The 26,342-nt window shown below is 40.6% G+C and overlaps 1 protein-coding gene across 2 annotated transcripts; it reads right to left on the minus strand.

Annotated features, from left to right (window-relative positions):
* Positions 1-2,635: 2,635 nt before the first annotated feature.
* On the minus strand, positions 2,636-21,632 carry SULT1C2 (sulfotransferase family 1C member 2). Of its 2 annotated transcripts, none has more exons than XM_037806822.1 (8): positions 21,595-21,632; positions 17,312-17,483; positions 16,661-16,786; positions 11,958-12,055; positions 10,388-10,514; positions 9,771-9,865; positions 9,425-9,605; positions 2,636-2,685 (listed from the first exon to the last, which is right to left on the minus strand). In XM_037806822.1, the coding sequence occupies exons 2-8, from the start codon at positions 17,460-17,462 to the stop codon at positions 2,645-2,647; spliced, it is 819 nt and encodes a 272-aa protein (XP_037662750.1). In that variant the 5' UTR covers positions 17,463-17,483; positions 21,595-21,632; the 3' UTR covers positions 2,636-2,644. The 2 variants fall into 2 exon arrangements, with proteins under 2 accessions (XP_037662750.1, XP_037662749.1); XM_037806821.1 differs by lacking the exon at positions 2,636-2,685 and adding an exon at positions 6,998-7,295.
* Positions 21,633-26,342: the final 4,710 nt, after the last annotated feature.

The following is a 26,342-nucleotide window of genomic DNA, read 5'->3' on the forward strand; positions in this document are numbered from 1 at the left end:
ATATATTATGTACTCCTTTATAAATGTTTTTGTTCTTTCAACATAATATTTTTAAAAATAATTAATATTGTTGTATCAGCGATTGATTTTTTCTATTGCTGTATACTATATTTCACTGAATGAATATATCCCAAGTTGTTTATCCGTTCTTCTTTTGATGGACATATGGGTTGATCCAAGTTTTGACTGTTACGAATAAAGCTCCTATGAAGTTTTTGTAGAGGCCTTTTTGTGGACATATGCACTCATTTCTCTTGGGTATATGCTAGGATTTGAACTGTTGAATCATTGAGGAGGCACATGTTTAACTTTCATAGAAGCTGCTGGTTTTCAAATATATAAACAAAGACACTTGGCTTAATAATGTCAAAAGATCCACCCAACCACCTCTCTGGATGACCTCCTAAATCTTCTCCTAATTCTGAGAGTCTCTCTTCCTGGTAGTATGGGGAAACTCTAGCCTCTTATTTACCTCATCTAGCTGTTGGCTCAGGTGGGTGTCTGACCATGCCAGGATGGTGAGTGTGCGTCACTCACTCTGGAGTACATTTGGCATTTGTGCTATGCACAGATGGCCTGTCTGTCACTGTGTGGATGAATCAAGTGCCCGACTCTGTCAGAATTTCTCTCTGCATCTGAATTGACCTGACCTATGCAAGGGGATTCTTCTCTGGTCACCTTGAATGGATTTTAGAACCCATTTTCACTGTTCACTAAGCATAAAATTCAAGCAAACCACTACAGAGGTCATCTGGAAAACATTTCCTCAGTTGGTCAGACACAGAAATTGTACAGAGCTTACAATATCCACTTTTATTCCCACCCCCAGTTATTACTTGATCTCAATCTAAGAGACTTCTCACATATGGGCTCTGAGATCACCTTCAGAGAAGGCCTTGTCACCTGAGATCCCAGAACAGATGGAAGAGAGAGGGAGAGAGTCTGTTAACTAAATTACAGTCTGTTGCTTCATTTCTTTTAGATAAGTTTAGACATTTTCCTGATTTTTGCATGAAGTCTGCATTAGTGTGAGCCATCTGAAATTGGCATTTTTGAGATTAAAAAATGGCCAGATATTGACTGGCCCAGTTCTTAAGGCAATAAGTCTCTTAAGAGGCAATAAGCCTCTCAGGTCCAAATTCACCATTCCACAGTTTTTTTTAGTGCTGGGGTTGGGGCCTTGCAGTCTGCATTTCTGGTTCCTGGTTGGTCTCTTGGGGGCACCAGAGGGATACTGAAAGGCAAGAAGAAGAAGGGACTTGCTGCCTTCTCTCTGCTTCCCGCTCCTGTGAGCCTGACCCAGAAATGCTTCTTCAGTCTGTCCGAAGCAGTTCCTTTTTTGTAGCAGCAGCTGAATCCAGTTGATGGTTTTTCTCACAGTTGTAGGACTAGCATCATCAGCTCTCCCCAGACACCAGCACTAGTCGAGGAGTGCTGCCTGCCCAGAAGTTGGAATTTCAACTCCAAGGCCTCTCCCTTGTCTACATTTTAGGAATTCCAAACTTTTTGCAGTTGCTACCTCTCTGATATTTTGGAGTTTTGTTTTTTGCCAGTTTTAGATGATTCAACCTAATATTTATTTGCCCAGTTCAATTTAATAATACCTCATAAATATAATGGTCACTCTAACAAAGAGAGAATAATGTTCACTTTTAAAGTGAGAAACAGAATACCTAGCAGGTAAGAAATTTATTGGGGAAAGTGCCCTTGAGGAAAAAAGTGGGGAGGGAGCCAGAGAAGGTTGGGACAGCTGTCAGAGCATGGTACAGGTCTAAGGCCTGTGAGGGAGAGAGGGAAGGAGGGAAAGTTGGCAGGAAAAGTTGGGCAACAAAGGCATTGGGGAATCCTCAAGCCAAAGCTGCCCATTGTAAATTGTAAGTGGGTTAAACATTCCTTCTAAAACTTTACAGAATTAATAGCTCAGCAAGGTATTTTTTTTAGCTATTACAAAAACAAGCTCAGTATGAATTTCCCCAGAGTTTCTGATTCAGTAGGTCTGAGGTGAGGTCTGAGAATTTGCCTTTCTAGCACTTCCCAGGTGATGATTTTGCTGGTCCATTGAGAACCATTGTCCCAGGAATTATGAAAAACTGCAATTTAATGTACCTGGTAGTCAATTCAGGTGCCAAAAGAGCAGAGTTTTGCACTGGAAAAACTCAATTTGTAAACCTAATAAATTAGCTCTGTCCACAGCCAAAGAAGCTAAATCTTGACCAGTCAATTTTCACCTGGGTGCCATTGATCATAAAGAGTGACCAGCAGATGGGGTTTGCTTTGTGTGGCTCCAGCATACTACCCTAACAATACAAGAGCCATAAGATAGACTACTTGCATCATCTTTGGGCATAAAATGTAAGATCCCATGTATTTTACCAATCATCTTTTTTCACCATTTGACTATGCATAAAAAATATGGCAATCTTATTATTAAATTTTTTCTTTTGAATTTCTTTTCTGTGAACGTTTTCTCTGTGCATTTCTGACAGTTAGGATTTTCTAGTTGGGGAGTCCCACATTCCTTGGGGTTGGAGTGCTGAAAGAGCCACTCACAGCTGCTTACCAGAATGGCCATCTGTTAAAACCCATTCAAGTAAAGGATGCTTAAGCTTTCACTTGCATTAATCAATGTCTTCATCATGGAATATCAAATCCACAATCTCATGTCCATGTAGTCCCTGGTTGACCCTACAGAGGAAAGAGTGAAGTTATGATATTTGATTAGTTGCCTTTCAATGAGCATTTTTACTTAATGCAGTGTAATTATAGATCCATATGTTCATCCCCAATTGGTGCTGAATGTAACAAAAACCTATGATAAACAAGCAGCCATGTTGGTAGGTCAAGCAACCCTTCTACCAGCTCCTCTTAAGAATTGCCTGTTCTCATTCATTGTTTTGTTCATTCGTTCATTCATTCGTTACTAATTCAAGATTTTATTGAGTCTCTACTATGTACTAAGCATGGTATGCTAGCTACCTGGGATACACTTTTGAAGAAGACACAATTCCTACTTTCAAGGAACTTAGAGTTCTGTGGGATTAGTGGGGAGGATACCAACAGGCAAACAGGCAATTACAATAGAGCTGGCTAATGTTAGCATAAGAAGTGGGTTAAGCAAGCAGTGGTGCTAGGAGAGCTCATAAAAGAGGCACTTAAAGTAAACTGGAGGGTGGTGGTCAAGTTTAATCTCAGATCGATAAATACAGCTATATCGGTATTTAGATATGATAAATAGGTATTTTCTCAGTGAAGATGGGAAGTGGGAGTGGATAGACAAATGTTCCAGGGAAAAAACAGCAAGTATGAAGGCCTAGAAGTGAGAGAGATCATGTCACTAGGCAACTTCAAGTTCTCTTTTCTCTGTGCCCCTCAGTAACTTGTAGATCTTTTGTGGGAAAGGGAGAACTGAGGTTGATGGGCTAGGACGGTAGCATATATCTAGCCCATGCGGCTTTGCATTTGCTGTTTCATTTAAAGTGCCACAAAACTGTTAGGTAGACCTTTTCCTGATGAGGAAATTGGGGGCCCAGAGAGGCTGATTAACTTGTCCAAGATCACACAGCTCATAAGTGTCAGGCTGTCTGTGCTGAAGTACTTTCTCTTTCCACTGGTCTGCACCATGGCCTCCTTCATATTTTGGGCTTCATATTTAGGGCTGTTTTCTGATTCATCTTTAGATACCCAGTCACTGCACAGTGCCTAGTACACTGTAAATCTAAGTAAATATTTTATTAAAACAAAGAATACAAGTCTCTTAGAACATTCTCTTTTAACTTCCTCATTTTATACATAGGGAAATAAAAGCCAGAGTGATTAAAGTATTGCCTAAGGACATGAAGCAGCTAATTCTTTTACTTTATATTGACTAGGAATCTGTTTTTTTTTTTTTTTCTTTTCTGCTTCTTCCATAATCAAGCTAATAGAAGAAGTAAGATATGAGGAGAAAATATAAAATAAAATAAGATCATAAGGAAACTGAGTAGATAGCTCAGGGAATTCTCAAGAGCTCAGGAGGAAGCAGGTTGAAGAAGATTTACTTCCAAATAGTTATCTGGCTTCCAGGCAGGGATAGAAGATACTGTTGCCTGTCTCTGTGTATGTCTGTGACTTGCTTGTGTGCATGCACTCACATGTGCATGCCACTGCTTTGGAGTTTTGGTGAATTTTGCTTTGAATTATTCAAGCCACTGCTTCCTACTTATTGGGAGTAACCTGTAGAATGGAGAGGATGCATATTATCATCCTAGGCATGAAGGTACGCATGTGAAAAGGTTTACTGAAACTTAGTAGCAACTAAGCAATGCTTTAGAACTTAGGCCAATAAAGGGTTTCCCACCCCCCTCCTTGGCTGGAGTTTTTTTTACCACTGACATTGTTTAGAATTGTGGGTGCATGATGATAGAACAAAGCAGTCAGAATTTTAATTGGCATAAGTACCCTCTTACTATCACCTGCTCCCAGGGTGTACTGCTCCTACCACCCTCACTCTCGGAATGTCACTATTTGGGACTAAAAGAAAAGGGGCAAAGTTGGAAATCTGTGATCTGAAATGTATCCACCTTCCTTCAGTTCATTTATCTGTGTTTTCATTCACTCATTCAACAAGTATTTACTAGGCACATGTTATATACCAGGTACTGCATTAGGTACTGGGAGTAAAATTGTTATTAAGACATGGAACAGAACACCAGGGAATTTACACTCGTGTGTGTGTGTGTGTGTGTGTGTGTGTGTGTGTGTGTGTGTGTGTGTACAGACAAGTAAATAGAGAGCAATGGGGCAACAGAGCAACTAGAGTAGCGTGGGAAGTGAGTGAAAAGGACAGTTAGCTTAGCTTGGTTTGAGGGGCTCCCCAGAGGGGCTAGTATTGAAGCTGAGACCCAGTTTCTCCAAGCTCAATGGCCAGTGCTTGGACTGACTTTGTTGACACCACTCCCGTCTCCTGCTTTCTCCATATGATGCGGAGGAGAATTCTCTTACCGGGTTATAACTGAAACTCCCAGAAGCCAATCTCACATTTTCTGTTTCCTATATGACTTGGCACTACATCTCTTTTAATTTATTTTTTGTCTTCTTACACCTCTCCTCCTTTGTCCTTCCCTTTTTGTTCCCTACCCACCATAAAGGCACTAGGAACAAGTTTCCCCCAGGGCACACAGGCTTGCCCCCCAAATGTCCCTTCTCATAGCAATCGGGCAGAACTTCAGGAGAGAGCGCATTTGGGAATCCCCTGAAAGCTTAGGACAGACTTGAGTTTCTGAACACCCAGGACCTTGCCCAACATCTTTATTCTCCATCTTATCCCTGGTGTCTGATCACTGTTCCCCTTGTGCCTTTTTACTTTTTTCTTACTGGAAGTTCACTAGGTGTTTGTGTAAGTTGAACTCCTAGTGGGCAGTACTCATGGCCAAATCTTATTTGATAGCTACAGTGGTTAAGCCTTTCCCTACCTTTACAAAGGATCTGGGAATTTCTAATAAAGAACTCTAACTACTTTAACCAGGGTTTTCAAACCTCATAGCTTCTGTCTACAAAGAATACTATTATAAGATAAGCTATTGTGATTAGATAAACAGTGGGTATCCCTGATAAACAGTGTGAGAAAGAAAGTGAGCTTGTCTGTCCCCACCATGCTTGCTTTCCACCTGGCCACAGGGCCACAGGACAGAGCAGTCATGCCCCATGACTGCCTGTACGTTTTTTGCCCTCCCATTCTGGGTTCCAGCTTTTTCCAGTCCCAGATTGCTTGAGCCTTTCTGTCTGTTACAGTTCCTAAGCTTCCGTGTCATTGTCTTCAGACACACCCTCCTTTTTTCAGACTGATTCCCCAGTGCTCTTTCTTAACCTGTGGACTTCTCCTCGGGGGACTCATGTTTGGTTTCATAATGGGCTGTATATAACCTGGAAAATATCTCAAATGAAACAATAATGTTAAAGTGCTTTAAAAACTGTGAAGAATAACATGTGTCAGTAGTTTTTAGAAATATTGAATGAGGAAGTTGTGTAGGGCTACAATAAGGCTCTGAGTTCCTTGGCCTTCTTGGGGGACCCTGAGGAATGTTATTTGGTATGTGCCTTCCTTATCATGGGGACCTCTTTTTAAGAGGAGTCTGGAGACTTTCTCTCAGATTTCATAACAGGAGAAGCTGGACTCCCTTGGGGTCTCAGGTAGGTCTTTATTTTTGGGTTATTGTGAATCTCTTGTTACCCTCTTTTGCCACTAGAATGTTTTTGTTACCTTTCTTAGCAGAAATGGAGGTGCCCTCCAAATCTTAATTTTTTTCTACAAGAGGGGCAGCACTCTGGTGTGCAAACTGTTTAGTGACTTCACTAATACGTTATAGGACTTATATCAATCAGACAATCCATGAATGAGTGACACTGTGAGCATCAGGCTTGGAACCTGAACACTTGTAGCATTTGGGATTCTCCCCCCACTGAGGTCATGAATACAAGGTTGACCTACCCACTCTTCTGTTGCTAATTGCCCGGAAGCAAGTTGCCTCGACATGCGAATGAGAGTTGTATCTTGTTTGCCGTCAGCATGTGCTGTGTGGCATCTGCCTTGTGACTTTTAATATGGGTCTCATATATGAACAACCCCTTTCTGATCACAGAGTATCTGTCTATGTAGAATATCTTTCTCATTAAGAGAAATAGAGCCACCAATTGTGCTTAATTTTCATATGCTCTGGTGCTTTATCCCAAAGTGACATTTTTGAAAACAGATTATATTCAAGTCCAGCTGTTTTAATGTGGGGAATGATAGGAAAAAAACCTTCAGAAATTTCATATTAATATAATAATATTAAAAACCTAACATTTGTGTGATTATACTCAAGGTATTATTGATTATACTCAAGGTATTATTATTTCACAGACTAGGAAACCAGCATGCACTTTGCCAGAATAATGAAGATTAAAAAAAATCCTTGCAGTATTTGAGTCTTATATTTTGCTTAGTTTATTAAGACATTTTACTTCTTACTTTGGAAAGAACTGTTGAGAAAATAGGTGTGAGACATGATCATTTTAAAAAATGAAGTTGCTACGTGCTGTGAATAATCACAGAGAAATTTGGTACTACTATACAATGTGCATTTAGAAATTCTTTTTGTTGGGGCTGCAGGATTGAAGATAGCTTCTGCATTCTTGTCTCCCATCTTTTTATTTAAGTCCTGCCTAGAGTTCCATGCAGAAGTTTATTGAGGTTCCTTCCATTTTTTTCCTATAGATTTCATCAAACATCTCATTCTGAGCCACAGTGAAATGGTTTTTCCAGTCTCCCACAGTTCCTAAAAGAGGAAATACCAGAGAGGAGCATCATTTTCTAATTGAAAGACTCGGTGGTCCTTAGTAAATTCGTGGAACGCCCATGCTGCACATGGCCTGTCAGCATGCCTGCCTTACCCAGTTTCCCTGACAGTGGATGCCAATCCACCTGCAGCTTTCTGCCCTGAGAAGCTGTACTAGCATGCTCTAGCAGAGGGGTGAGCTTCTTAATTGAGTGGGCAACTGACCCAAGGGAGCTGCTGACCTGGCATGAACTGGCCCTTCCTGTGGTATATTTCCTCAGTGGACAGTGAAAAATTAAAAAAAAAAAAAAAAAAAAAAAAAAATGGAACTATAGACACACAGCCACAGGGAGAAATCTTAAAACGTTACGTTGAACAAAAGATACCAGACACAAAAGAGCACATAGTGTGGTTTCATGTGCTTACATGAAGTCTAAGAGCAGGTAAAATTAATCTACAGTGATAGAAATTCACACAGTTGTTATCTTTAGAGGTATAAATTGACTAGAAAGGGCCATGAGAGGTAATTTTCTAGGGCAATGAAAATGTTTAATATCTTGACTGGAGTGCTGGTTATATGGGTGTATGCATTTATCAAAGCTTGAAGAAATATACACTTAAGATCTGTGTATTTTATTGTATGTAAATTATATCTCAATGAAAAAGACTTTTTGGAAAAATATGAATGAGATACTATTTTTCCCTAAGCAGTAACTATTAATATAAATTCTAAAAAAGGGTAAAATAATCCATGTCCCACCAAACTTCTTTTGGAAAATTATTCTACAGAGCTAAAAGCATCAGGATGTAAGAATGTATGTACAAAAATATTTACTGTGCAATTATTCATAAAGACAAAATTCAAAAACAACAATAACCATTATGTCTATCACTAGGGGAATAGTTGGATTAATTATGATATATCTATTCTGTGGTATAACATGGAAGCACTAAAATCAATGAATTAGATGGACCTGTATCTAGTGATGTGGAGGGATGTCTGATATTCTGTTAAGCAAAATGTATAGTAGATCACATTTTGTGTTTTAGGAAGCAAGCTTCCATGAGGGCATATATTTTTGCTTCTGTTTGTATGAGACTGAGGAAAGGAGTGTGCACATATTTGAAAGAACCCAGAAAGGTAGGTTTGTATGGGCCTGATGTAGGAATACTTGCCAAACCATTATCATTGATTATCTGGTGGTTAGAAAATAGAATGGCTTTTTCTTGAGCTGACTTTCCCCATTTTGTTAGGTTTGTTTTAGTAGTATGTGATGCTGTTATAGAAAGGAAAATGCAATTAAATAAATTCAATCACATGAAGAAAAAGAAGAAAAGAAGTTGCAAAGCAGGATGTATAATATCACGCTTCCATTGTTATGAAAAAAATGTGTTTATAGAACAGAGGGGGAGGAGTCTTGGCAAGTCACTGGTGATTACTTCTGGGCAGTGGGATCCTGGTGAAGAGAAGTTTTTAGAAAATACTTTGTATTGATTTTATTTTTTACAAGGAACATATATTGCTTTTTAAATTAAAATCAATAAAGCTTTTTATTTCCTTAAGGAATATAAGCAGGGTCAGTTAGAATTCTTCTTTTGGGCAATGGAACTAAGAAATGTTAAGAGAATGGGACAGTTTTTAGCAGCGGTTGCAGTGGAAAAGCAAGATGTAAAGTGGGTTTGGGCCAAGGTCAAGACCAAGTTATGAGCAGAAACTGAGCCAGCCAAAACTCTCAAGTTGAGGAAAGGTCATGTGAGTGGGAAAACAAAGGGCATAATCCCCTGCTGCTGAGACCCCAGCTCCCTCAGATCCAGGGTCCCCCAGGGAGGTCAACAGTGGCTCCTGTTCTTTAGGTATTTATGAAATCCCATTTCCCTTGTTGGTCCATAGGAATCCTCTTATTGGGGATAGCTTGAGTGATTCTCTGTTCCTTTCAACCAAATACCCCAGACCAATACCCCAACAGCCCTTTTGGACCATAGGATTAATGGATCAACTCTCTAAAATTATTAGCAACAGATATTATGAATAGAGAAATGTGTTGTCTTGGACTTAATAAAAACCCAGGATCTTCCTGCTAATAGGCAGAAAGTATGTGACTGGACAAGCGGAGTATCTGACCACTGACCTTTTCTCATGAAGGGGGAAATGGACCGGTCAAGGATAGATCTGGGAACTGTAGAACGATTTGTCATGGGGTTTTCTTTCATTTTCTCAAATGATGTCTCCTGGACAATGCTATCTAGCACTGTTTCATCCAGGTTCTTTCCCATGAACTGCATCACCTTCTGAATTTCTTGCTTTGGATCCTGTGGTAAGGATAATATTGGATTGGAATGAGAGAGGCTATCAGAAAGACTTACTTATATTCTTTAGGACCTCCCTCCCAGAAATAGAGCCATGAAATGACTTCAGGTTTCTCTGTACTTGGATCTGAGGATCTGATGTGGTTCTTCTGAGGGTTTTTTACTCACCTTTTTTATGTCCTCATAGAAGAGGAAGAGAATCTGGTATCTGTCTTTTACTTCCCACCATCCTTTCACATGGTCATACCAGGGACCCCAAGCCACTTTAACAGACAAAAAGGAAACAGAACAGTCTACCCAGGGACTAAACAACGTCTACCGATAACTAGAAATTTTTTTTTCTTTAAGTATATTAGAGACAGAGAAGAACAAATTTCGGATGAGATAAACCTTAAGAGTCCTGATCTGTTTGATTGTGAAGGTGATGTAAATTGGGGCAGCCTCTGAGGTAATTTGCCTCAGCATGTATCTAAAGTGGCTTCATGTTTATTATGTGCAATCCTATGTGTCCTCATATTGGAAAAGAGAGCACCCTTTGGAATGAGGGTGAATTTGCAGGTCAGGTAATTCTGAGTAAGGGCTTGCAAATCAGGTCAGAGATGTTCACTAATGGCTGTGTGTATACACTGTGAGAGCAGCCGGCCTGCTCCCCCCAGTCTCATTTCTGTGGTAGCACATGCCTAATGACGCACATAGAATTCTAGGGATTCCAACTGTTATGTGTGGTTCTCTAGACTCAGCTTAGGTTATAGTGGGAACACAAGGGTATGAAGGATTTCCTTTACCTCTTCCACTGGTGAAGGTTTCAAAGTACTCTTCCCAGGTACCAGGGTCAGGAAGTGTTTGATTCATCCTTTGGAAATGGTAGTAGGAAACCATACAGTCTTTGGCATTTCGAGCTACATAAAGGAACTTTAGGGGAGGTGGGTGGAAGCATAAAAAGCGGTTTTTTTTTATAGAATTAAATTAGGTTGAATCATCCTAAGCATGGCTGACCAAACCTGGCTAAGCAAACCTGACTCAGCTCTCCTGTCTTGGCAATGTGACTTGGCTTTCCCAACCTCCCTCTTCCCCTGCTTTCCCTGTCTCTCTGCTGATTCTGCTTTCTGTTCCTCTCTGGGTCCTGTTAATCAGCCTGACTCCTGGTGGCCCTAGTGGTGCCAGAAGCACAATCTTTCTCTGGAAGCTGTGACCTGTCATCAGACTAAGAAACTGCCACACGTTTGCTGATTACCTTTTTAATACCCTCAGCTTGGTATCCTGGAGAGGCAGTACAATTTAATGGTTAAGAGTTTGGGTCATTGAACAAGAAAAAAGCTATTATTGTTTCCCTAGCCTCCTCTACTCTATTTTTCACATTTCTAATCACTTTCAGCTCTTCACCTACAAAATATCCCTTTAGGTTTTATTTTGATTACAACCTCCCATCCTTCAACCCTTCTAGACTTTTTGCTTTAACCAAGTTTGACCTTTTATCTCATTGTGATTTCCCATATGGTTTCATGGACCACCCAGACCCATGACCAGCTGTAGCAATGCTGTGCCTATTTTTACTCCAAAAGAGTGATTGCTGTCCGGGTTGATTTTGCCCACAAGGAAACAGTTGGCAATGTCTGGAGTTATTTGCAGGACTTGCTACTGTCCTCCAGTGAGTAGAGGACAGGGATGAAGGATGCTGCTAAGCATCCTACAAAGCACAGGACAGCTCTGTCGCCTACCAAAGAATTATTTGGCACAAAGTGTCCACAGTGCCAAGGTTAAGAAACCCTACTCTAGAAGGTGTTTTCCCCATCATGGTTTTTCATGATTTTCTCTTCTCCAATTTTCCCAGCTTCTAAGTATCCACGAAGAAAGTTTCAAAAAATGTTGACTTAGTACACCTAAATATTTAAACTTTTAAACCTCTGATTGGCTTTCATTTCACTTCATTGCTGCTTGATAATCATTTTATTAATCTCTTCTTGGCTGCCTATCATATTTATCACTACCAGTCACAAGCCTTTCTCCTCTCTCCTCAAACCTTCATCCCATCTTCGTCTTCAGGTTCACCAATTCTCTCTTCTTATTTCTTTACTCTAGGCATCAACCCTGTCCCTGTTAAAACTCATGTAGTTTATCAAGGTCATAAAATTTCCCCAGAACTGCTCTAGCCTCAACTTATCTCTCTGAGTTGTAGCTCCCTATTTGTTTTTGAACTTATGGGGATTTCCTATGCATAGAACTTCACATTTTCTCTTATTGCTGATAAACTTTCAGCACTTTAGAGACAGTGGACAAATGAATTGGGGTCTGGAGGGTTTGCTCTCAATAGACTTAATGTGCCCTTCTGTCACTGGGGTAACCTGCCGGTCTTACCTTGCAGTTGTTTTCCCAGAAAGATGGAGGCAACAGCTGAGTGGGAAGGTGAGTCCTTAGTGTCCGTGGAGAGGCCATTGCTTTGGCCTTTTCCACACCTGTAAAATAAGTCAAGAGGAAACATCTGCATAGTGTAAGTACTGCGTGGGAACTTATGTTTGAGCCTCTGCTCAGAATAGCCCATTGCCTGCCTATCTTTCTGTCTGTTTTATGATTTTCTTTTGGGTTTCACAATGGGATTATTAATATTACTTTCTGCTTTGTAGAAACAGAGAGCTTGAGAGCTGGAAGGGAGCTTAGCATAAATTACTCTGTCACTTTAGGGGTGAGGAAACAGAAGCAGAGAACGGACATGTGGCATCTTGTTTGACGCAGAGCCAGCCAGAACCAGAAACCAGGCCTCTCGAGTCCCCGCCAGTGCAAATTCCTGTGTGTTCTGCTGCAGATCGCTGTGTGTGCCTAGCATATGTTTCATCTTTAAAAGTACATATATATTTAATGGCACATGAGTCATGATTTCTACTCTCCATTTAAAACATTTACTGGGCACTTGTTATGTGTAATCATTGCATTAAACTGAGGTTAGGGGAAAAGGCAACAAAGATAAAGAAAACAGTCCTTCTCTCTAAGCAGCTTATTCCATAGTATAGGAATCAGAGGCTTAGCAAATAATGCCAGGGAGTGACAGATTCTAGTTAAGGCTGAGAATTAAAGTTGCTCCAAAGATCTGGAATGAACTGGTACTGTTGGGTGATAACATTAAATTAAATAACAGAGTTGAGATATACAAATTTCTCCTAGATGAAGGCTGAGAAAAGTTGGTTGAAAAGAAGAGGGCATTTTCCAAAACTGATAATAAAATACCATTTTATTTTAAATGTGAATCAACAACTTATGCTTCGAAGCAACTTCCCACGCTGGCCTGCCCACCTGCTCTGGTGTGGTGTGAGGATCTGGAAGGTGACTGGGTCTCATATCCTAAGTAGCATCCCCAGATCCCTGAGGATCAAGCTGAGCTGACTGATGAATGAGACTCTCTCTTGTCATTGTTGTTTTCTAAAGATAGGGAGTGTATTAGTCAGGGTTCTCTAGGGAAACAGAGCCAATAGGAGATATCTGTAAATATTATAAGATTTTATAAAAGTATCTCACACAACTGTGGGGACGCACGAGTCCAAATTTCATAGGGCAGGCTGCAAATGGGCAACTCCGATGAGGGTTTCCGATGAATTCCCCAGGAGGCGCTGCCTGGCTGAAGCAGAGATGAAAGTTCTCTCTTCCGACTGCTGAAGTCATCACTTCTTGTAAAGCTTCAACTGATCGAATGAAATGTCTCTCCTTGCTGAAGACGCTCTCTTTAGTTGATTGTAGATGTAATCAGTCAGAGATGCAATCAACTTACTGATGGTTGAAGTCCATGAAATGTGCTGGCAGTAATGGTTAGGCCAGTGTTTGCTTGACCAGACAACTGGGAACCATCACCTGGCCAAGGTGACACACGAACTTAACCAACACAGGGAGGGTGGTAGAAAGGAACCCGTGGAAAATGGTCCTCTTACACCCCTGCATCTCATTCTGGGAATAATCTTGCCACATTTTGACTTTTTGAAAGTTTGATCATCACATACTTTGAGTGCAAACTCCCCTTTCCCTGCTTTAAAGAAGGTGGTTGGTTTATCTTTGAGCCTTGCTAATTAGGTTTATTCTTCAGGGCCTAAGGAGGAGAGAGATTCTTTACTGGATTCCAGTGAAGAGGATGCGAAAGATCCTTTAAACCTGGTAGGGACTAGGGATAGAGTTAACCTTGAAATGTAAGTGAAGTGCCTTTAAATTGTTGTTGCTTTTGAGTAGCTCCCATTATATGACTCTTCTGCTTGAAAACCTTGAGTAGTTTCTAATACAGTAGCTTTTCAAGTCTGCAATCTGAGCTCTGTGTGGCTGTGTGTGTGTGTGTGTGTGTGTGTGTATGTCAGTTGGCAGGGTGGGTGTTTGGAAGTGGCAGTGTGGGGAAATGCTTCAAACTGATCACCTCTGATTCATTCATTCATTCATTTATTTAATATATTGGGAATCCCCAATAATAATTTTTTTAGTATAAAAAAGCATTCTGATGCTAAAAAGAAAAGTTGGAAAACCACTGATCTACAGTTAAAAGTTCATATTCCTTGTTATGACATATAGAACTGCCCCATGCTTAATTTCCTTCTTCATCTCCATCCTTGTCTACCATTCCCACTTGACCATTCATGGTCATTTACATTCCTGCCCCTTGCCTGGAATATATCTCTCCCTCTCTTTATCTTGCTATATTTGTGAAAGAGTGAAAGGGAAAAATTTTAACCACTGGCAAAAGGAGATAAGATAATTTCTTTGTCTCTACCTTGGTTCTGGGTGCAGAAAAAAAGGACTTCCTTGAAAAATCATAACCACAATGCTTTCCTCATACAACTTGCGTGGGCTTGAAGTTATATTACCTGTTTGGTCTGGAAATTAAACTAAACTATCCTGGATTGGAATTGCTCCAACCCAGGTGTGCAATTAAGATCAGGAGAAAAAAGAGCTCTCAATACAAATTGCAAAACAAATGAGGAAATGATCCCCAAGAACAAGTGCTAGAAAGAAACAAATTGGGGGATTAAACCCCCAATTACCTCGGTTATTGGAATGATTTGATACAGAATAAAAATAACTATGTTTAGATTGTTAAAGAAATAAAAGAAAACACTTGAAAATATTAGCAAGGAACAAGGGACTACAAAAAGACTGGGAAGATTTATAAAAATTCTAGAAGTGAAAACCCATGACGAATAGGGTTCAATGGCAGAACAGACATAGCTGACAAGAAAAAGTTAGTGATAAACACAATTTAGATTGAAAAAGAGATGAAAAATAGAGAGAAATATTAATAGACATAGAGGACACAAGGCAAAGGGCAGGTGGAATTGAACTGTCAGACCCAACCTGGGGAGTAAGACCTAGGTAATCTCTCAGAAAGGCTGATTTCAGGCTTGCAAATTACTTTCCTGGCACTCATCTTTTCTGTTACATCTGATTTAATAGCCTGAGAGGAGGAGCCAGCCACTGTCTAAAAGGGGCTTAGTCTTCTAATTAGGAAGGCTACACTTAATCATCTTGGTCACCAGGTGGCTCTCAGGCACCCCTCCCACTGATGACAAGCAGCCAAACCCTTTCCTTCTGCCATCTAGCCTTCTTGAAAGACTTGGCCCATCTCCAACTCCAAAGAACCTCTACAGCAGAGGCAGAGGGGGATTCTATGGGTTTAGAGCTTACCTAAAGACATCTACCAATGTTTACTTTTACAAATTCATGTGAATTTTGCATTTTCCTCTCTCTCTCCCTCTCCCTCCCTCTCTTTTTAAACTTGATGCTCTGGAGAAGTGCACTGGGTTGGTCTCATCTCCTCTGGCACACTGCCATGGATGCTCAGACTCCAGGGTGAGAAGCACAGGGTGCGGGAGTGTGCAGAGTCAACCCTTAGACTGCTGATTCCATTCCAAAGCCCACCTAGCAAGGAAGAAGGGGGTTAATGGAATCAGTTTTGCCTTTCATCATCTGCATGAGGAGCTTAGCCATGGCAGATAAGGCAAATAGCTTATGGCTGTATGGAATAAATCAGTTTAGCCAATATTGTGGATATGGTCCTGTGGAAGTATAAAGTGAATTAGAACACTGTCCTTGCCTTCAAGGAGCTTGCAGTTGGCACTAGAGATAGACATATATTCAACAACAACAATACCAGACTATTGTTTCAGGCATCAACTCCAGGAACTGTTCTTGGGCCATATTCCCCCTACCCTGTTAATAGCACTTTATTCTCTAATCAGCATCTTCACTATTTTGTAATTATATAGTCTGAATTTTCTCCAAGTTCAGACTTTAATGCTAGAGTTGCTTTGACTATATTTTCATAGCATTCCTACTTCTGTTCTCAATTTTCTTTTACACTGATATGTGAAATGCTAAAACTTAGGGAAGTAGGCCTTTTACTCTAATACTTGTTCTGTAAAATACTTCCTGCAGCTGGAATGGCTTCTTTCGCCTTCTGGTTTGACTTTCTGAGCTTTGTTTTTGGTGTGAAGAGAACTTCCAGATTGAGCATTACCTAAAAAAAAGGCTTCCTAACTGAACAAAATAATTGACTCTAGATGCATATTTTGCCAATTATCAGACATGCCTCTGGCTATACCGGCTTTTATATGAGTAGGGTAAGCAGGGAAGAGTGATGTGAATTGTCATAAACAATTCTAGAGTCTCATGTTACCAGAGGGAAGCTCTAAGAAGAAAATAAGGCAGAATCTGACACTAAGATTCATCCTTTCTATTTGGTGATTCATTTTTTTGCTAAATAATTTTAGACAATACATAGAAAGAGAATGATAGGAAGGAAAAAGGAGAGACTATATAGGATAGAAATAAGACAGTGAGATGATAGTAATGGAGATAGAGAAAGACAGAGATGGAGAAAGAGAAAGAGATGAAAGGGAAAGAGAATGAAAAGGAAAGAGAACAGGGGACAGATGAGAGAGGAGAGAGAAATAGAAGAAAAGAGACAGAGAAACAGAAGAGAGGGAGAGAAGAGATGAGAGAGAGAGAGAGAGAGAGAGAGAGAGAGAGAGAGAGAGAGAGAACAAAGAGAAGGGAAAGAAAGAAGGGACACAGGGCAGTGTGAGAGGAGCTCTTACCAGAGGGTTGGGGTGGCCGAGCCCACTCAATGAAAGGGTGGCGGTGTTGAATGATTGCTCGCTGACATTTCTCCAAGTCCCCATTCTGTTCGATCATGTCCACAATTTCCTGAATCCATGTTGTCCCTGAGGTCCAGATGGAAAGGATGAGAAGCAGAAACTTGTTAAACATTCTGCCCTAAGTGAATTGAATATAAACAATTGAGACTTGGAGACTGGTGTTTCCCCCCACCTCCTCCCAGGTCAGGATCCTGTTAGCATGACAGGTGGACATTTGTGAAGGAGAGATGCACTCTTTGGAAATGGAACGTGGGTCTCTATGGTGAGTGGGATACTTTTTCTCACTTTTTTCCTTGGAAACAGCTACTGGAGGAAGTGGCAGAGGCAAAGACTCACAATGCTCCCACCCAAGAGCCATCCATGGCAAAGCACAGGCCAACTGGGTCCTGAAAAGCCATTATTCTTGTCCCCAGGTAAACTCAGGGATACTAAGCATCCTGAGAGTGAATCATACACCCATTATGCAACAATAAGAAGGAGCAATTTTTGTTGAATAAATGCAAATATCCCATCCATGGGAGTTCTAAGTTACGTGAGAAGCCCAAGCTGTCTCAGGAGACTGAGAATTTGCTGTCCCTCCCCCACAATAACCTGATTTAGGATAGGTACAGATGAGGAGATCATCTGGCTTGCCCTCAAATTTTTGGATCTGACTCCAGTTGTCCACAGTTGCAGCTGGCAGGGGGATCCCCTCCACCTCTCTCAGTGGTGACTGTTTTCTCAGCTCTGTGGTCAGAGACATTTTGTCTCAGCTCAGGAGACCCTAATGGGGAGAGAATAGAGGAGACTTTTAAAAGGCACGAAATGAGGAAAGGAGGGGGAGTGAATCACTACTACTCCAGAATAACTGCCTACTGAGATTCCAGAAGACATTTACTGCTAGTACCACCAAGGATAATGACAAGAGTTTAATAGCTAACATTTATTGAACACTTCAATTTGTCTTGCGTGCGGCTGACTGTCATATACAAAAGCTCATTTTAACTCTTGCATAAAATGGGTGATAGAGCTATAAGCTGAAAGGCTTATTACAGAACATGTAACAGTAAATGATTGCTGAAATATGAACGAAAGAATCTGGTCCTGTTTCTCCATGGAATGGGTGGGAGAACTGGGTGCCCCAACTTAGAAGGCCAGTTTTCATGGTGGCCTCTGCTTACAAAGTGAGTCGCGCCCTTGAGAATGGAGACACAATGTGTTTTCAGAATATGAAAGATCAATTATTACTGAAAAAAATTTTCAAATATAAGTAGCTGAATTTATAATGTAATTTACAATGTATCAAAGAAGGCAGTATTTGGACCATATTCTGAGATTATGCTATGATCAATTCAGTAGGCAGGTGGGAAGAGAACTAACATATTTTTATAGGCCTTCTATGTTAGATCTTTATATACTTTTCTCTATTAATTCATGCTACAATTTTATTAGGAAGGAATAATTATTACCCTTAAAAGTGTGAGGAGGTCAAGAATCACTTGATCATAACAATGCCCAAGATTGTACACTTAGTCAGTGATAGAGAGCTGAGATTCCAACCAATGTCTGTCTGTCTACAGGTCCCATGTTCCTTCTTCAAAAATTGCCTTTTGTTTCTTATTATGAGTATAACACATATAATGCAGAAAATATGGAATAAGCCCAAATATTCAAGGAAAAAAAATCCACCACACAGGAATTATTATCTTGATGCATTTCTGTCTTTTCAAACATATATTGTAATAGCAGAATAATGGCCCCTCCAAAGACGTCCACACCCTAAATTTTGGAACCAGTGAATATGTTACATTACATGATGTTCCGGTTTGCTAATGCTGCCATTATGCAAAACACCAGAAATGGATTGGCTTTTATAAAGGGGGTTTATTTGCTTACAAATTTACAGTCTGAAGGCCATGAAAATGTCCAAATTAGGAATCAACACAAGTATACCTTCTTTGAAGGAAGGCCAATGTTATCCGGAAAACCTCTGTTAGCTGGGAAGACATATGGCTAGTGTCTGCTGATCCCAGATTGTGTTCCCGTTCCTCTCTCAGCTCCTGTGCATTCTTCAAAATGTTGCTTTCGGAGCATTTTGTACTCTCTAAGCTTCTCTGGAGCAAACTCTGGGCTAGCAAAAGTCTGCTTTCAACTGCGGTCTCCAAAATGTCTCTCTTGGCTGCAGCAGTGAGCTCCTTCTGTCTGAGCTCTTATATAGGTCATCAATGATTAAATCAAGACCCACACTGAATGGGTGGGGCCACATCTCCATGGAAATAACCTAATCCAAAGATTCCAATCTAATCAACACTAATATGTCTGTCCCCACAAGACTGCATTAAAGAACATGGCATTTGGGGGACATAATACATCCAAACTGGCACAAACAGCAATGGGACTTGCAGATGGAATTAAGGCTGTGGACCCTAACATGGAGAGATTGTCCTGGATTATCAGGGTGGGTCCAATGTAATCACAAGGATATTTAAAAGCAGAAGAGGAAGGCAGAAGGGCCATTCAGAGAAACACAGTGTAAGAAGACACAGGAGAGATTTGAAGCATGAGAAGGATGCAACCTGCCATTGCTAGCTTTGAAGATGAAGGGGTACATGAGCCAAGGCATGGCCCCTAGAAGCTGAGAATGACCCCTGATTGGAGGCCAGCAAGGAAATGGGGATCTCAGTTCAACAGCTACATGGAAATGAATTCTGCCAATAACCATATTGAGTTTGGAAGTGGATTATGTCTCAGAGCCTCCAGTAAAGAGTACAGCTTTGCCAACATTTTGATTTTATCTGGAGACACCAGTTTTGGACTTCTGACCTCTAGAAATTGTTTGAAGCTGCTAAGTTAGTGGTAATTTGCTATGGCAGTAATAGAAAACAATATATAGAAAACAACATATAAGGCAAAAACCTCACTGGATACCTTTGGCCAGAGATTGGAAACCAATTCTTTATTTTGAAAACTGATATATAAAAGGAAAGAGATAATCATTTATCTTGACCTTCTTCTATTAACTGTACCACTGCATAACCAAAGAATAGATAAAGGAGTGTTTCTCTTTACTGAATTAATCCAACAAATATATGAACAATTAATTATAGACTTGTAACATCCTTTTGCAGCCCTTAATGAATTAAAGAATCTAGGCATTTAGCATCAACAGCTCCTAAAACATGAAGAGAAAGAACCAGACATTATGCACCTCTTAAGAACACATTACTTGTGAAGTAGTTGTGCCCAAAACTTTGGGCCCAAATCTGATTAAACCTCTTGATCCAACAAATTCCAGTTTGCAGAAATGCAGAGAAGAGAGGAATTCTACGATGTGGATGCAATCAACAAAATCTAGACTGTGTGAAAGTCTACAGGACAAGAAAACACTTTCTTCAACAAGTGCATTGCAAGGGAATTAAAGTTGGAAGGGAATTTATAGATTAAGAGACTGAAAAGGTGTGCTTAAAAACAGATAAATCTAAGCTACTATATTTAGGAATGTTCACTCAGGTGATAAACTCTAGAGAAAAGTAAGGAAGTGATTACCTTAAAAGTCAGGATGGTGGTTATGTTTAGTGGGAGAAGGAGGCTGTAGTGTTTTGGGCCCGGGGAGCATGGGGAGGCTTTTCATTTCTGGGGAGCCTGGCAAGGTTTTAGCTTTTCACCTGGAAGCAGGTTACAAGGATGTTTGCCTTTTAATAATTTATTAGCCTTTACTTTTGTTTTAAGTGGTTTCTGAATCGGTGTTATATTTAACAATAAAAAAGTGGACTGAAATATTAAATCTAGATGGAACTGAAGCATTCCAGACAGGGAGAAAAGCACATTGGAAGTCCCAGAGGCACCAGAGAGAATGGTGTGTTCCTTTTAGAAAGAGTTTTCCCAGAGTTCAGAGTTTTAAGTGAGGTGCTGGAAAGTCAAAGACATATGCTCAGCGGCCATCTCCCAGCCCTCACCCACCCCCACCTCCTTTTCTGTTATGTGCAGATGTTTCAATAGGTTTCCATTCCTCAGCCCAGGGAGATATCTGGTCTGATGAAAGGGCATGACCATGCCTGGAACCTGGAAACCTGCAACAAGCAGCAACAGTCTATTATGCTTTCTTAGGGTTTGAGGCCTTCACAGGGCATGATTAAAACTGGCCAAAGGAGAAGAAATACTAGGGGAGGTAGGTGCGTAGGATAGTCAGGCAGCAGGGAAGTGACCTGAGAACAGGGAAGGGTCTCCTAGTTCCCCACAGATGTTCCCAACCCTGCTCCCAACCCCTCATTGCTTAGCCACCTTAACTAAGCCTGGTTCCTGACCTTGGAGAGTTGGCCAATTAGACACATGAATTGCCACTTTAGCCACCAGCTGGAAGCTTTTTCATCCTTTAAGGCCCAGGTCAGGTGTGCTATCCTTTGTGACATGTTCCCTGATTTCCATAGACAGAAATCCTATAGCATTTTGTGTGTCAATTTTACAGTTCTTACTCTACTCTATTGCAGTGAATTGTTTCTGTGTCTAGCCTCCCACTGGAGCAGATCACCACCATTGCAGGTCCAGCATTTGTCTTAAGCACTGGCCTGGATGAAAGGAGGGGTATTTAGGGGACAAAATAATACCAGGCAGAGATGTATTTGGGAAAAAGATCAGGGTAGAAAAGAGAGATGGCAGTATGGGGGAGAGCCTTTCAGAGATTTTTGCTTTGGGGTTCTGAATTTTGAGGTCTAACATAGTTAGGGTGAGTCTATTAGTTACAAATGTCACATTGTATTTTTAGGTTCCTTGAGATTATTTTCTGGCTTAAGTTAATCAGTTCAATCTATGCAGTTTTAAAATCTCCATTCCTACGTTACTATATTACAGATAAAATAAGTAAATTAAATAGCATTTCTTTTAAGTCATATTCTTACCTTCAAGTTCCAGTGAAAATCAGAAGCCCCAAAACCTGTCCAAAGGTCAGCAAATAAATATGCAAACTGCATTCCAAGGGGACAGAGCAGCATTTCCTTGGTATGGCAATTGCAGAGGCTTAAAATACCTCTGTTAGAGGCATGCAAAGTCATTTAGCAGGTAGCGGTGCACTCTGGAAAGCTTTTACCGACAGTGTGGTAAGTTGGAGCCATTACTTAAAGAATTGCTACTGAACAGAAGCAAACCCTATGTTCTCTCCCCAGGAGGAAGAACTGTACATCATTACTCAATTTTGGCTTTAACCTCTTTACAAATCTGAGCTTTCTTTAGTTTATGCAAACTTGAGAGTTGTCTGAAGGGACCCACAGAGACAAATCATACCAGAATTAACTCCCATTTCTGCTTCTTCGGTTTAACAAACGGTGTTCTGCGCATGCCAATGAAGTGATTTCTGCAGCTAAAGCATGACTTGCCCACTCCTCATGTCTCCCTAGACTTGGCACGGAAACTAAACAGGGTGGGAATGTGAGAAAATGTAAAGTTGGCTCTGGGGTTCCATGCATTTAACTTCAAATCGGCTCCTGCTGCTTGGTTATCTCCTTCCTTTTTCTGTTTGCTTAGCCTGTTTGAGATTCACTTTTTGTATCCATAAAACATGAGTGACAGTACCTGTCTCCAACCGATGTGGTAAGATTAAATATAACAGTGTTACTCAGCACACCTTGCCTAGCACATAGAAAGTGCTCAAAAATGCTGGTGTTTCTTTTCTTTCTTCCCAAACTGTATTCAGCCTCCACCCAAACCTAAATGCAAGGGGATAGGACAAAAAGTCTAGAGTTTAGATGTGTATTTATCTGCATCTTGCCTTGTCCTACCAAGGATATACTTTCATGGAGGCAGTTTATATTACCCAGTGTCCTTCGCTGCCTGAGAAACCAAAATGATCACTGTGTTAAATAATCCCTGACCTGCCTCAGTTCTGCCAGCTACCAATCTTGTCCATAACTCTGCTTTTCTATCTTGAATTTATGAGTAACTATGCACCCTGGCTGTTCTTCCCACGAAAAGCTTCCCTTGTTTTCCTTGACCCTGTACTCCTTGGTGCTACTTCTACACATGTACCCCTTTGGAAATATCTCTTCTTCTTCCAGTTTTCATACATTTATAGAAAAACTCAATCCATTTTTATTCTTTCTGCTCTTTTCCCTTTACAATTTCATTTATTCCAGTGCCTTCAACTTCTCTCCCATTTGGCTGACACAAATTCTTAGCTCTAACTCATAATCTTTCTCTGTAGTTAAAATCCCTCATTCCCAACTCTTTGCTAAGATTTCTGCCCATCTTAGAAACATCTGGAACTGCATGTTCCATCTCTCCCTCTCTTCCGCCATCTGTTTGGTCCCTGTTCTCTCTCAGGTCCTGGCATTGCCATCAGTCACATCTCCAGCTCTCTGCTGAAGCATCATCTTGGACTCCCTTTGCTTATTTAACAATGCCATTTATTAATTTAACAATATTTACTGAGTACAATTGTAAAAGGTGAGAAAACCATAATTCAGAATCTGCAGTTAGTTATCTGCTTCGTCCACATTCACGGCTGATGAACTGGAAAGTTGCAGAACCTTCTAACAGGCCTCTTTACCTCTGTTCTATTCCCTTTTAGTGTCTTATACACACAACTTACTGAACTAAATTCAGTTCAGATCAAGTTAATCCCTGGCTATTTATGGACCAACATCTGAATGCTTTAGCTTGGAATTCAAGGCCTTCTTTAATATGACCACAGTCTCCATCATGGATCCCACATGCCCGCTGAACTAAATTTCTGTCTGTAAATATCCCATGGTTTTTGGCCTCCTTGCTTTGCTCTTGCTGTTCTCCCTGCCAAAAATGCTCTGAACCCACTTTCAGAGGCTCAAATACTTCAGCTTCTAAGCCATCTTTTCCTCAAAGCCTTCCTGATGTTCCAGCTGAAGTAATCGCCATTGTGAACTACCATCTGCTTTTTTAAAGCAATAGCTTTACAGAAAAATAAGTCACATACCACATACAATTTACCCATTAAAAATGTATGATTCAATGGTTTTTAGCATATTCTCAGAGTTGTGCAACTATCATCATCATTTAAGAACATTTTCATCATCCCAAAAAGAAACCCCATACTTTTAAACAGTTATCCCCTAATACTCCCTTCCTACCCCCAACCCCAGCCTTAGGCAACCACTAATCTACTTTCTGTCTGTATTGATTTGCCTATTTGGGACATTTTATATGAATTGAATCATATAATATGTGGATCATGTGCTTTAATTATCCTTCTTTTACAGCAATTATTCTTTTTTACTTCAAAGAGCAAATTGCTTAGCCTCCCAGGGCCTCATGTGTCTTAGCTGTAAAATGGGGGCCTTAGGAAGGACTAGCTCTAATATCTACCTTGTATCATTTTTTTATGAGCACATCTTATCTCCAATCAGAATGGGCTACATAGGTATGAACTTAGTGAATAGACATTCATTATTTACTCATTCAACAAGATTGATATTTTTTGAATGGATGAATGAGTGAAGGAACGAAAACTTTTGTTAACCCCAGGACTGGGACTAGGTTGAGGTGAGTGAGATGACTAGGTGCAAGTTCTAAGGACGGGTCATGTGAGTCTTTGAGAATGAGGGCCTCCTGCAATTTTGTGCTCTAGGCTCCTTACTCACTGTGCCAGTTTGAATGTATTATGTCCCCCAAAACGCCATTATCTTTGATGCAATCTTATGTGGGCAGAGGTATTAGTGTTGATTAGATTGTAATTCTTTGATTGAGTGTTTCCATGGAGATGTGACCCACCCACCTGTAGGTGATAACTCTGATTAGATAATTTCCATGGAGGTGTGGCCCCACCCATTCAGTGTGGGCCTTGATTAGTTCACTGGAGCTCTATAAAAGCTCAGACAGAAGGAGTGAGCTTGCTACAGCCAAGAGGGACACTTTGAAGAATGCATAAGAGCTGAGAGAGGAGCTGCAGATGAGAGACAGTTTGAAGATGGCCGTTGAAAGCAGACTTTTGCTCCAGAGAAGCTAAGAGAGGATAAACGTCCCAAGAGCAACTGAGAGGGACATTTTAGAGAGAAGCTGCAGCCTAGAGAAGAATGTCCTGGGAGAAAGCCATTTTGAAACCAGAACTCAAGAGCAGATGCCAGCCATGTGCCTTTCCAGCTAGCAGAGGTTTTCCAGACCTCTGCTATTCTTCATTGAAGGTACCCCCTTACGTTGGACACTTTATGGCCTTAAGACTGTAACTTTGTAACCAAATAAACCCCCTTTATAAAGGCAATCCATTTCTGGTGTTTTGCAGTCTGGCAGTATTAGCAAACCAGAACACTCGCCTACCCCTGGTCCAGACCCAGGTTTACACATAAGTACCACCCATATTTATTCTCCCTCAGCAGAGATTCATGACCCTCTGTGGAAATTTCTTTCTAGGAAACTTCTGAGCAGATTCTGGGAATGTGATAAAGATTTCTTACTTTGGAGTTAGAGGAAATTCTATAGAGCAGCTTCTCTTCACCAGAAAGATCAGAAGCTACCATTTCCTCCTTGAAAAATTTTGCAAGGTATCTCATTATGGTGTACAATTGGGAAAAGTAAACAGGTTGTCTTTTGCCGTTGGCACAACGATGATAGCATCTGTTTGCCCAGCAAGCCGGATCTGAGGAGTAGTGGGAACAAAGTCTCTTCCCTGAGCAGCACCCAGCATGACTCAGCAAACATCCCTCCTCTTCCCCTTGGGAAGACAAAGGTGCACCTGCTTGGGGGAGACTTGGTAATATTGATATCATGCAGATCCTTTGCCCAAGTCCAGTGGTGGGAGTAGGAGACAGTTTCCAGCCTGGTCCATAGTCCTAGCTAAGCAAAACACTTAATGTTTTGTTACTTTATGAATCTCGCTTATTGCACTAGGAGCCCAATAAGTCCACTCTGTCCTGGTCCATGCTTTCTTGTCTTTTCCTGTTTTTGACCTTCTACAGTTCACATAATCACATTAAACGGGCTGTTTTTCTCATTTAGCTATGCTCATTTGCTTTAATTCTCTTCCTTTTTCTTGTTTAATTTTTGCCCAGTCACCTAGGGAAAAACAAATCAAATTTTTCTCTTGACCTTGCTTTCTACTATCTTCCTTTCTTTCATGGTCTCCTGCTTTCCCTTTCATTTGCTGGCTCCAACTCCTCTCTAACCATGGCTAATGGCTATAGGAATGGGGATATGGCCCTCTTGTATTAGGGGAAAGAGAAGTCCTGAGTTGTGAAGTTAGAAATAATTTTAATCACTGATATAAATTTTTAAAGCTCCAAAAAAAATCTCTAAGTCTTTCAAAACTTCCATAAAAGTTTTCAACTCCACTTATTATTTCCTGTAACTAAATCAGCTCTTTGTCCTAAGGCACCAACATTCAAGATAAATGTAATTGTCTTGTCTTTATTTAATAACTAGTTTTGCAAGACTATTGGTCTCACCTCTGGTTCATTTAAAATGCATAGTGTTTCAGTTACATCATGAGTTAAACGAGGTTTTGCCCTAGTCTTGGGAACCCAGTACTCATTTACAATGTTGTTTCTTAGAAAAGTGTCTTTCAGGTTTCAAAAGACTGAAAGTACACTCTGGAGCACAATTTGGTGACTTCCTGTGCAAGTTTCATGGTCCTTGCTGTCATCCAGTTAAGTGAGGATAATTGTGTCCTTCTGAAATAGAGAAAAGC

The sequence above is a fragment of the Choloepus didactylus genome, chromosome 17, assembly GCF_015220235.1.
Source record: "Choloepus didactylus isolate mChoDid1 chromosome 17, mChoDid1.pri, whole genome shotgun sequence".
Lineage (NCBI taxonomy): Eukaryota > Metazoa > Chordata > Mammalia > Pilosa > Megalonychidae > Choloepus > Choloepus didactylus.

Bases quoted from the DNA above. Each gene is read 5' to 3' on its own strand.
- SULT1C2 (XM_037806821.1), bottom strand. From the start codon at position 17,462: ATGTCTCTGACCACAGAGCTGAGAAAACAGTCACCACTGAGAGAGGTG. The intron at 16,787-17,311 runs GTTATTGTGGGG...TCTGGACCTCAG, and splicing joins CTGTACCTATCCTAAATCAG to GGACAACATGGATTCAGGAA. The intron at 12,056-16,660 runs GTAAGAGCTCCT...CTTATTTTACAG, and splicing joins TCGGCCACCCCAACCCTCTG to GTGTGGAAAAGGCCAAAGCA.